The 12,738-nt window shown below is 36.9% G+C and overlaps 1 protein-coding gene across 1 annotated transcript in view; it reads left to right on the top strand.

Moving 5' to 3' along the window:
* Positions 1–187: 187 nt before the first annotated feature.
* The window catches only part of LOC103259505 (UPF0061 protein ETA_18310-like), a 45,437-nt gene continuing 32,886 nt past the window's right edge, over positions 188–12,738 (top strand). Inside the window, exons 1-6 of the mRNA XM_008057167.1 lie at positions 188–431; positions 5,200–5,318; positions 5,941–6,069; positions 8,618–8,682; positions 8,766–8,822; positions 8,913–9,011. Of these exons, the coding sequence (XP_008055358.1) occupies positions 188–431; positions 5,200–5,318; positions 5,941–6,069; positions 8,618–8,682; positions 8,766–8,822; positions 8,913–9,011 (713 nt within the window). The remainder of the gene's footprint in view (positions 432–5,199; positions 5,319–5,940; positions 6,070–8,617; positions 8,683–8,765; positions 8,823–8,912; positions 9,012–12,738) is intronic.

Here is a 12,738-nt window from a genome sequence, read left to right as displayed (position 1 = left end):
CGGAGGACACCGAACGGGACCTCCCACCCGGCGAGCTGCTCTCCTGACCCCTTCCCCGGAGCCGCCCGGTCGCGCCAGCAGTCACAGCAAAGATGTACCTTTGGGGGATCAGCTGTTAGGAAGAAGGGGCACAATGCGCCACACTTGCGGCCGCTAACTCTTTAGTTCCGCATATATAAGCAGAAATATGACCCAAACCGGCTTTCCGTTCTGCGGCCCAATCCCGAGGCTCCGTTTTCCGCGTCTGCTTCTCTTGGGGATGACCTGTCACGCCGTGGTTGACAGCCTTTTGCAATCTGTTCTTGAAGGAAGGCCCAGCCCTTTGCATCTTTCCAGTAACTGGTCCAACTACGGCCAGGGCTATTGTGAAACAGAAGCTAAACTAGCCCGGTCTCTCGACTTTTGGACTCTCTCCTCTGAACACCTTATAGGTATAGTTTGACGGTCTTGCTCACACCTGGTTACGTGAGTTCCACTCTTGAGTGTAGTGAGCTGCGTGAAATTGTTTGGCCATGTTGAACCTGCTGGTACCCCGCCCGAGAGAAGTTGGAGACGACAGGATCAGGATTGGGACACGATATGGGTTGGAAAGACCTTTCCTTAGCCAGATCTACAGTTTTTTTGTTTTATTTCTTTCTTAGAGCGTGATAGGGTCTCTTTCTGTCGCCCAGGCTGGAATACAGTGGCACGATCATAGCTCACTGCAGTCTCGAACTCCTGTGCCGGTTGGAAAGACCTTTCCTGCCAGATCTACCGTTTTTGTTTTCTTTCTTAGGGTCTCTCTCTGTCGCGCGGGCTGGAATACAGTGGCACGATCATAGTTCACTGCAGTCTCGAACTCTTGGGCTCAAGTGATCCTCTCACTTTAGCCTCCCAAGTTGCTGGGACTACAAGTGCACCATGGAGCCCGGCTCATTAAAACAAAAAATTTGTAGAGATGGGGAGTCTGGCTGTGTTGTCCAGGCTGGTCTGGAACTCCTGGGCTCAAGCGACCCTGCTGCCTTGGCCTCTGAAAGTGCTGGGGTTACAGGTGTGAGCCACCGCGCCCAGCCAAGATGATTCGTATCCTGGTGCTTAGAGACTGTATTTATAACAGAAATTCATGATATAATTAAACATTTAACACATGCACTCAAACACACAGAACCAATGAGATGGAGGGTAAGCATTGGAGATACGGAAATGAAAGAAATGTACTTAGTCCTCAAAAAATTCACTCCTGTGAGGAAATTGACCAAAAGTAGTTAACTGCTATTCTGTTACACTATTTTTCTTGTTCTTCTGAACTACATGTATTGCATTAAATAATGCATTGCAGCTGCACACATTTTCATATTTATTTTTAAACTGTAGAATTTTACTGAATAAAAGTATCATAGGCTATATAAAGAAGTCTATTAAACTAATTTTATGGCTTTTTCAAGAAAAATAGTATGTAAAACCATGCAAAATAATTTACAAGTAAAAGTTAATGTGCATCTGTGGTTTATCTTGATGTACATTAGGTTTATATATTAAGACACATCCAACAGGTAGAATTTTCCAAAGTAGAGTGTAGCAATAAACACTCATATTGTACATGGCAATCCTATGACTAAGATTTTATTATTTGTCCCTTTGTACAGGTAAAGTAACTGAGATATAGATAAATACCTTATTGTCAAATAATTATCTTAAGTATCATACTCAAGCTCACACAGTTGGCAAATATAACCCTATGCAATTTTGTCAGGCCACTTTTTTTTTTTTAGTTGAAGTGTCACCTAGGCTAGAGTGCAGGTGCAGGATTACAGCTCACTGCAGCCTCAAACTCCCAGGTTCAGGTAGTCCTTCTGCCTCAGCCTCTGTAATAGCTGGGTGCATGCCACCACACCCAGGTAGTTTTTTGTTTTTTTGTAGAGACGAGGTCTCACTATGTTGCTCAGTGCTGGGATTAGTTGTGTGAGCCAGTCAGGGCATTTTTATTTGGACATTGCTTGGCCAGATTAAAACAGAAAACCTGTTTCTGATATATGCTGTAGTAGGGCAAGGCTAAGTAGTGAAAACAGATGAATCCCTTAAACCTTAAGACTTCTGACATTATTGCATAGCTAAACTCTTGAGGAACAACAATAACCTACCAATAGGACATGCAGAATTCATAAGTAGCTCTTTTGATCCAACTAGGCCAAACATGAGTCTGGGAAATTAAAAACATTGTCTGAGCTGTGCAGGTAACTGTTAAATAACAGACTTATTTGTACAGTCTGAAAACAACTTTGGTCTTTTTTTTTTTCTTTAACTGTGCTTATACAAATGAAACAATATATGGATGGATCAGAATGGACTAAGTGTGTAATTGAAAGCATTTTCAAAGTTGTCATTTCAATGTTGGAGGGTTGGCTATACCTGAAGACATTTTCTTGCCATATTGATAGTACTATTCAAAACATATTATCTGGCAGGGTGCAGTGGCACAATGCCTGTATTCCTAGTACTTTGGGAGGCTGAGGCAAGAGGATTGCTTGAGCCCAAGGATTTGAGACCAGTCTAGGCAACACAACAGGATTTTATCTACAAAAATTAAAAAAAAAAATAGTCGGATGTGGTGGTGTATGCTTATTGTAGTTCCAGCTACTCAGGAGGCTGAGGCGGAAGGATCACCTGAGCCCAGAAGGTTGAGGTTGCACTGAGTGGTGATTGTGCCACTGCCCTCTAGCCTGGGTGACAGAGTGAGACCCCCAACTCAAAAATTTTTATCTATGATAGGACTAGGTTTTATAGCCAACAAGAGATTATAAATATACTATATATATTATCATGTCCTGGTTCACAGTGCTGTGTAAAATAGTTCATCCTGATGTTATAAGATAAATGACCAATGAATTGTCAAGGTAACTCTGGTAAGAACATTGATTGAGAGAAAAGATTCAGACAGTCGCACTGAGAGATTCTCAGGTTTGATGTATTTCATATTCTTAGGGTAAACTGAATTCTAAAAAATTTAATTTTTTTGTTACTAATTTCCTGAGATATTAAGATAAAGCATTAATATGCTTTTGGAATTTTCTCTGGGGTTTTCAGTCTTTGATTAGTTGGTAAAAGCATCACAAAGGTGAGGGCTGGAAACTCCTGAAGCAGTTAGGAGTTTTTTGTTCAATGTGATCATGTTTTGACTGAGCTGCTGTCTTGCCAGAATGTACATCTATCAAGTACAAAATCGTAACTACTAATGGAACATTATACACTGCACACGCTCTACTAAATGTTTGAGCACATTAAAGGAGAGTGCACTAATTATATAATTTAGTTCCACACAGAGGTTGTCCTAGAAAATAAGAAAATATATTGTTGCATCTTCCATTCCTAATCATGTTGTCAGGTTTTCTGCCGTGAATGCTGAAATCATCCATTTTTTGGTTGACTACGCATTCCCCCAGGACACTGCCTCAATCACCATGTACTTAAGGAAATGTAGAAAAGGTTAAGTATGGTCCATATTTGCCTGTTTTTATTACTCATTTGAAGATTACTTTTACTGCTGTTATAACTGATATTTAGTTCACATAGGCCTGATGGAATAAATTGGAGTTATTCTAGAGAGCTGAGCAAATCATCCTATTGCTACCTTTCTCCACTGATTTAAAATGTCATTTTCACTATACAAGAGATTCTTTTATAACTTTGGGTTGTTTCTAAGCTTTTCATTGAATTCCGTTGATCTCATCTTTTTAGGGATAACTATTTTTAGTTATTGTGTTCTTATAATATTTAATATGATAAGCAAACTGTTGTTTCTCTTACTTAAGAAAATGTGTTCTATTTTTTCCAGATTTGCACATTGAAATGGTCTATTTCTTAAAAAAAAATTCTACTTGGATTTTAATTGGATTCCCACTATGCTTAGTAAATAATTTGGCAATATAATCACTGTCCAGAGGATGGGGGATATAATCTCTATCTCTAGGTTTTTGTGTCCCTTAGTCTTGTAGTTAATACATCCTGTCTTCTATTTTTTTGTTTTAATTGCTTTGGATTAAGAAAATAGATTAAGAGATTAAGTATTGTGTATAAAATAAGAGTAAATACATTCTGAGTAAAGCATATTCCAAAGCTCTCTTTTCCTCTACAGCTTTTAAAATGAGGTACATGTGCTTTAGTGCATGGACTTTATTAAACAGTTTGTTTCTTTAGAGGCTATTGTTAAACTTCTAGCCTTGTGAGCAGGCATGTATCAAATGTTGTGAGATCCAGAACAGTTTTAACATCTAGTAAACAATGTGTTGCCTGGTTTTAGTTATTGATACATACTGTGTATCTGTTTCCTTCAGTTAATTGTAAGTTTTCTTTTTTTTTGAGTTGGAGTCTCACTCTGTCGCCCAGACTGGAGTGCAGTGGCCGCTCCTGGCCACCGCAGCCTCGACCTGCTGGGCTCCGGGATCCTTCCGTCTCAGCCTTCCAAGTAGCCGGAATTACAGGCGTGCGCTACCAGCCCGGCTGATTTTTTTTTTTTTTTTGAGTTGGAGTCTCACTCTGTCGCTCAGACTGGAGTGCAGTGGCCGCTCCCGGCCACCGCTGCCTCCACCTGCTGGGCTCCGGCGATCCTTCCACCTCAGCCTTCCAAGTAGCCGGAATTACAGGCATGTGTTACCATGCTCGGCTGATTTTTGGATTTATTGGGGAGCTGAGATCTCGCCAAGTTGCCCAGGCGGGTCTCGAACCCGTGGGCTCAGGCAATCCACTCACCTCAGCCTCCCAAAGGCGCGGGATTACAGGCTGAGCCACCGAGTCCGGCTAATTGTAAGTTTTCTAAGGGCAGAATTCGTGTGATTACATGCCTAATATATTTTGGCTCCGTTGAATTGAATAATACTATAATTCTAATGCTGTAATACAGTTCTTCTCCATTTTAATATATTCTTATTTATAAATATGTCACACGTACTATTTGTCTCCCGTAAGTACAAATCTTGGAAGACAGGGTGTGTGTTTTGTTGTTTTTAACTTTTTCCATTTTTTTTTCTCTTGAACACTTCCATATACTACACTTCATGAGTGTTGGATAGTGTTGAAAATGATAAAATTGCTTTTAGATAACAAAATATGAGGGAAATAGTGACTTAAGTTGAATTTCTTGAAGAACTGCACTCTTTCTAATGGATATTCATGCTGTATATGCAACGAATGAGGATATTAAGATGAGTTTTTTTTTTTTATCAGCTGTGTTGCCAGTTGATCTTGTTAAAGAAAATTATGTTCGTAAAGTGGAAAACTCTATTTTTTCAATTGCCTTCCCAACTCCCTTCAAATCAAGAGTACGTCTTGTAGCAGTTTCAAAGGTTAGATTTTATTTTTTCACAACACAAATATTTAACTCCCTAAAATATTTGTCTAAAAAGATAATTTTTTCAGAGTTAATATTATTAGTCTATTTATAAATGGCTATCTTTGTGTTTAAAATTTAGATACTTGGAAAGTGTCATTTTTAGAAATCACTTTTTCATACTTATTCCTGGAGCATAGTACTCAGTTTCATTGTAAAGTTATCTTATAAGAAAAATCTACTTTTGTGAAAAATCGGGAAATGAGTTATATTCTTATCTTAGATAGCCCATATCTAATGGTCTCTAATAACAAATTCTAAATTATTCTCTCATGATGTAAATGCATTTGGGATAAAAATATGACATTTGCTTTTTTCTAATTCCTTAATACATGTTAGGAAAAATATTATTTTACTATGTTTCATAAGAAATCCACAAAATTTTTAGAATCATCTAATAGAATTAATTTTTCCAAAATAGCATGAATAATCATAGAAATATAGTACATATATTGTGAAAAAATACTAATGTATTTTCAGAAGAGGCTTATTGTTTTAATTTTCATCCATTAAGTAACTATTCTTAAAACTTACTAAAAGATTACTTAGATTTGTAAAATTTTGTTTTCCTGACTCAGGAAGTTCTAGAAGACCTTTTGGATCTTGATTTATCTGTCTCAAAAACAGATGATTTTATCCAGCTTGTAAGTGGAGAAAAGGTAGTGCTTGGATCCATTCCACTGGCTCACCGGTATGGTGGCCACCAGGTAAGGGTAGCAACAGTATCATGTCCCTTATGCAAATATAATAATTGGTGGAAAAGCTGTCCTACTAAGGACATTATGTTACATTAATTTCTCTAATATTAGCATACTGAGACTTCAGAAAGATGTTTCTAGCAAAGTGTGTCATCATAAGATGTTTATAGATTAGCTGATGTGAGTTCTTGCTGTGATAAAGCTAGAGCCTAAGTTTTAATGGAATTGAGAAAACTTCAGTAGCACAGATGAGTTATTGCTGGAGAACTCATTTGATGCAGTTTTAACAAAAGATTTAGGCAAAATCGAGCAGCACAATGTGTCAATATAAAAACCTCAGAAGGACAAATAGATTGTAATTTTGCCAGGATAGCCATAGAACAAAGTTGTAGGACTACTAGAAAGGCGGTCAATCAAGATTCATTGGGATATTATATTCTGAATGCTGCAGCAATCAGCATGCAATTAAAGCACCTTCTAGAAATAAACCAAGATGTTTAAGCAAGTTCAGGGCATGGTATCTGACTAATTTTAAAAAAAGAAAATGGGAACATAGGACCAATTGTTAAAATTTCTGTCACTTTCTTGATTAATTTAACACTCTGGACTATTTTTAGTAATGCTGATTTACTCGGGAATAATTTTAAGACAAATATTAATAGTAAAGTATAATAGGACTGGTATAAGGATTAAATTAGAAAATATATGAGAAGTGCTTAACATGTCAACTATTATAATTATTATAACATCAAGCTCTGGTTTGTTGGGTTATTTCTTTTCTTCTTCAGAGTCCGTTAGGCTAAGAAGCAAAGTGCTATAAGCCATTAGAAGGACTTTGAGGGTCCTTTGTGATAAACTTGAACCTCAGTTTCTTGATCTGTAATGTGAGAGGCTTGATCCGGATCATTCCAGTTATGAGACATGCTACAGCAAAGAAAACTGCCTAATTTTATTTGACACACCATTTTCTAAACACATGTGACTGCAGGATTTTTTGTTGTTTTGTTTATAATAGATAACTATTAGTGTTTTGTTGAATAATGTCTCTCAGTTTTGAAAATTTTGGACTAAATGATCCTTACGGTCTTTTCTAGTGCCCAAATACAGGGATTCAAAAAGCCATTTCCATATGGGTTTAATTTATTTGAAAGCATTTTATGCTGGTGCTCCTATGTACAGTTAAAGTACAAATACAAACCTTAAGCCCTGCAAAGTTTCATTAAGCCATTCTTTTTCATAGTCTTATTTTGGGTAATATACATTAGACTATTTTTTTTTCTCACCAATTTCACATTCATGTCGTGCTTTTCCCTGACCTGAAAATATGGTATAAATTATTTATTTTTAAGGATGACTTTGCCATTTTGAATGAACAGTGCTGTAAATGATTTATTTCTCTTTTATTGGTGGAAAACCAGCTTTCTAATTTCCCCCAATTTCACTCCTGGATTCATCTTTCTTTCTACTTCCCTCCCATATTACAGAATATCCTTATTGTGGACTTAGAACTCTCCAGAGTATGCTGAGAGCACCTTTCAGACTTGTACTAAAATTAGCTAGTGGTAGTCTGTCCTTGGTTAAGGTGAAAAATTAAAATACTAGATAGATTTTTCTCAATTTCATATTGTTCTTCTGGAGATTAAGCATTATTTAAATATGCCAGAGCTGTTTATAGAACTCCTTTTATGTGCTAGGAGCTATAATGGTGAATGAGACCTTCCCCCTTCCCTCAGATTGCTGATACTCTAAGAGAGGTGATAGGTGAACAAATGAATTCCAGTGACATCAAGGTTGTGATAAGGGTAAGTATAGGAGTTCTGGGAGCTTACAAACCCACCCTCCTAGTCCTGGAAAGTCAGAGAGGACTTTCTGGTGGAAGTAACATCTACAGTGAGAACGAAGTGATGTCTAGGCTAGCAAATGATTGTTGGCAATACAGTACAATAATAATAACTGCCGTCTTTTGGACACTTGCCGATGTTGGACATAGTACGAGGCACTTTACATACATTGCTGTTCATTCTTACAACAACCCAGCAAGGGTTATTCCATTTTACAGAAATGAAAGGTCAGTCTCAGTGAGATCAGGTAATTCAAACAAGTTTCTACAGCTAGTAAGTGGCATAGCTGGAAATTGAAAGCCATAAATAAATTTTAACAGAAAAATGTGGAAACAGTTAATCACACAAGTTCAAATGTAGTGTTTTCAGGTACAAGTGTATTCATGATTTTATATTGCAAATATATAATATAGGTACATTTTCTACCTATATTTTTCCTAGTTTATATTCTTTAATTAAATAGATAAGTTTTAGATGTTCAACACCTGAAAAAAAATGAGTTCAGCGATAAAATAATGAAGGAATGAATTATGTTTTAAATTTATATTTTAAGCGAATTTCACTTATATTTTATTTATTGAATTTTGTTGTCACGTTTATTCTAGTTGTTATTATAATTCCCCTTCATTCTCAATTTTGGCAAAATGGCCTTGGCTATAAAAATTTCTATAAAACTATAAAGATTGATCAGCAATAATTTTCTCTGTTCTCTTTAGTTTGGGATATGGGCAGATCAGCTTGGGGATGGAAGAGCCCATCTTATTGGAATTTACATGAACAGGTATCACATGTTTTCTTGTATAATAGTTTTTTCCCCTTAATATTAACATGAATCTTCTAACACATAGATTTCTTTTTTTAAAGGCAGGGTGAAAAGTGGGAGCTCCAATTAAAAGGCTCAGGAAAGACTCCATACTCCCGGTACAGTTCATTAATTTTTTTTAGTCATCTGTATGAAAGTGATGTTGTCTTAATTACAAATGAAAATCTTTTAAATTTTATTTCCTATAGAAATGGGGATGGGAGAGCTGTACTTCGTTCCTCAGTGAGAGAATTTTTGTGTAGTGAGGCTATGCACTATCTTGGAATCCCAACTAGCAGAGCGGCAAGGTAATTCCTGTTTCCTTGAAGCTAACTTTCAGGACTGCATCATGTTATCATCAGAAATGTGTCAGTAAATTGAGCAGATAAATCTCTGATAGCAACATTTCTTAGTTTCTTGTCGTTTCAGTTACTTCATGATTGCTTGATAGTGAAGTGTAACTTTGATTCTCTTATGTTTCAGTCTGGTTGTAAGTGATGATGGAGTGTGGCGAGATCAGTTTTACAATGGAAATATTACAAAAGAAAGAGGTAACAACCAATTTTTAGATTACTTACATAAAACTAGACTAAGTTCTTGAAGAATAAAAGATATTGGATATTTTTGCAGTCTTTTTAAAAAATAACCCATGATCCTTCAGGATGTAATTTCAGCATTACAGAATTATGATGGAATATCCTTACTGACGATCCTTATATGACAAATTCATCCATTTCAAACAGCAAACATCTGGGAAGTGAACAAAAAATATGTATGAACAGCCAGCAAAATGTTACAACGTTACCTCAGAGCCTGATTGCTCTTAATTTTTGTTTACTTCCAGTAAGCGCAGTTAACTTTTTTTTTAGCCTTTGATAGTTTAGAAATAAAAAAGTTAGAAAGGGGATGAGAAAGAATGTGGTAAAGGCATACTTAGAGCAGCAAAAAGAGAGCGAGTAAGACCTGACTCTAAATCTCTGGGGAGTGGAGTAGACTGAAAATCAATAAAAGCATATTTAAGGGATTAAAAAGCAGAGCTGTTGAGAACTGTTGGCAGCCCTATGAACTTTTGTGGGACCTATGGACATCACTATGTCATGGAACAGCATTCTTTCTGATATTCACGATGATTCACCAAGAGTACGTTGTATGTTCTTTATTCTTTGGGCATAATATGTGTCTTAGTCCATTCAGACTGCTATAACACAACACCTTAGACCGGCTAAGTTGTAAACAACAGAAGTCCATTGCTTACAGTTGGGGAGGTCAGGAAGTCCAACATCAAAACACCAGCAGGTGCAGTGTCTGGCAATGGCTGTCTGCTTCATAAATGGTGCCCTCTTGCTGTGTCCTCAACATGGCAGAAGCAGATAGGCAGCTCTCTGGGGCATCTTTTACAAAGACCCTAATCCCTTCATCAAGGCAGAGTCCTCATGATGTAAATCACCTCTCAAAGACCTCACTTTCTAATACCGTTGCCTTGGTGATTAGATTTCAACATAAGAATTTTGGGGGGATGAAAATTTTCAGACCATAGCAATACGTTTTTATAAGATTTTTTAATAAAAAACAGTCCCCCAAAAGTATTCATGCTTAAATGAATTAAGGGTTATTTATCTTTATAGTATCTCTCTCTCCCCTTTAATTTCCTCTGGATAAAATGATACCATTGCATTTGGGTCTGTAATAAATAAAGTTTTTTGCTTATGGTGATTGGAAATTCCAGTCACAGACTGTTAGTATGACTGGTATAGCATTAGTAACTTTTGTGTCTGTGAAACATATATATGTATGTATGTTTATTTGAATTCTGAGTCACAATCTTAATGACTTAAATAGTCCCAAGTATTTCTTATATTAGGCCATTAGTAGAATTTCCATATCTAGGTGTTAACATATATATATATATATATATATATATATATTTCAATTGAGCTTTTACCCCAGCATTGTCACAGGAGTCACTGTAGTACAGTGAGCATAGTGCTAGATAAAAAAGAAAATATGGAGCCTAGAACTGGCTCTGTAGGAACTAACTTTGTGACTTGGGCAAGTTGCTTAGACATTCTGGACCTCAGTTTCTCCATCTAAAATGAGGTTAGACTAGATGATACCTGTCTTTTGGTGCTAACATTCATGAATGTGATTTAATGACTATTCATGTAGTAAACATTTAGAATAATTTACTTAGCTCTTATTTCTTTTTTAAGTGACTACACTTTGTTGCTCAGAAAAAGACACGTGAAAATAAATATCCACATTAGTATTGTGAATAATTGTATGTGTGGATAATTTCATCAACCTTACAGCTATTAATTGGCCCTTTTGTGTGTCTACCATTGGGTTGAACTCTAGGGGCTCCTGGAGTATTAAGTACCTGATAGTCCTTGGTCTTCTTCTTTGAGTTGGAGTCTCACTCTGTCACTTAGGCTGGAGTGCAGTGGCACGCTCATAGCCACCACAGCCTTGACCTACTGGGCACAGGTGATCCTTCCACTTCAGCCTTCCAAGTAGCTGGAACTACAGGTGTGCCTCACCATGCCCAGCTAATTTTTTGATTTATTGTAGGGACAAGGTCTGGCCAAGTTGCCCAGGCTGGTCTCGAACCTATGGGCTCAGGCAATCTTCTCACCTTGGCTTCCCAAATTGCTGGGATTGCAGGCGTAAGCCACTGCACCTGGATAGTCCTTGATCTTAAGAAACTCATAGTCTTTGTGGATAGAAGACTTAAACATATGGAACAAATGAACAATAAAAAAAAATCAGAGGCCGGTAAAAGGAGGAGGGATCAGTTTAGTTTTATAGAGGAGGTGGGAATTGATCTTGAGCATAAGGTTAGGTAGGATTTCAGTAGGAGAGAGGAAGGAGTGGGATATGTGGAAGAGGGGAGCACCAGCAAAGTGCCAATGGGTAGCAGTGAGTGTGGTAGGCTCTTGGACAGCACCAGTAGGGCAGGGGCTTCATCACCCTGGGATAGACTTCATCTTGACATCTAGATACATGTAAGTACAGCATTTCTTATAAGAAAGAAACATAAATTCTGTTTACTAATTGTAATTGTGTTAAGGCCTATGCAAAATGATTTATCAATTCCTTTTTCCAGCATGAGGTAAAAGGAAGAGGTCACAATTGGTGAGACAGTGGGAGTCTGGACTTTGGAGCCTAACCTCTTAGCCTTTAGCTGGATTGGAGCCTTGCTGTCTCTGCAAGTGTTGTAGTTCAGGACATTCTGATTCAGGCTTAAAGGAATGGAGAAAAACCCTTGATCCTTTATGGGTATAAATTAGTTGTTTTTCTGATAAATTCAGGGATTATATTCTTGGTTATTAAAATAATTTTATTTTTAAGAAAAATTTATTTTGAGATGTTCTCATATCTTAAACTAGTTTTATGCTAAAATACATGTTTCTTTTTAAGGTGCAGTAGTACTGCGTGCTGCAAAATCATGGTTCAGAATTGGATCGTTAGAAATTTTGGCTCATTATGGGGAACTGGATTTACTGAGGTTAGAAAATTATTTTTTTAAGCTATGAATATTTTACCCCAGCTTTATTGAGGTATAATTGATATATCAAATAAATATTAAAGGTACACACCGTGATGTTTTGATATATATATTATGGAATGATTACCACAATCAAGCTAATTAACATACCTATCATCTCACATGGTTCCTTTTTTTGTTGTAAGAATTCTTAAGATCTACTCTTTTAGCAAATTTCAAATGTGCAATATATTATTAACTGTAGTCTGCACCTTATATCTGAAACTTTGTGTCCTTTGACCATCATTTCCTCATGGCCCCTGCCCCCGATCCCTGGTGACCACCATTCTACTTTCTATGGGCTTGACTTTTTTTTTTTTAGATTCCACGTATAAGTGGGATCATGCAATATTTGTCTTTCTTGGTCTGGCTTATTTCACTAAGCATATGTCCTTGAGGTTCATCCATGTTGTTGCAAATGGCAAGATTTTCTTTTTACGTCTTTTTTTTTTTTTTTGAGTTGGAGTCTCACTCGGTCGCCCAGACTGGAG

This window comes from Carlito syrichta, unplaced genomic scaffold (assembly GCF_000164805.1).
Source record: "Carlito syrichta isolate Samal-C Ts95f unplaced genomic scaffold, Tarsius_syrichta-2.0.1 Scaffold302821, whole genome shotgun sequence".
NCBI classification, from domain to species: domain Eukaryota; kingdom Metazoa; phylum Chordata; class Mammalia; order Primates; family Tarsiidae; genus Carlito; species Carlito syrichta.
The sequence above is the reverse complement of the archived record's forward strand: the minus strand, read 5'-3'. Positions and strand labels throughout refer to the sequence as shown.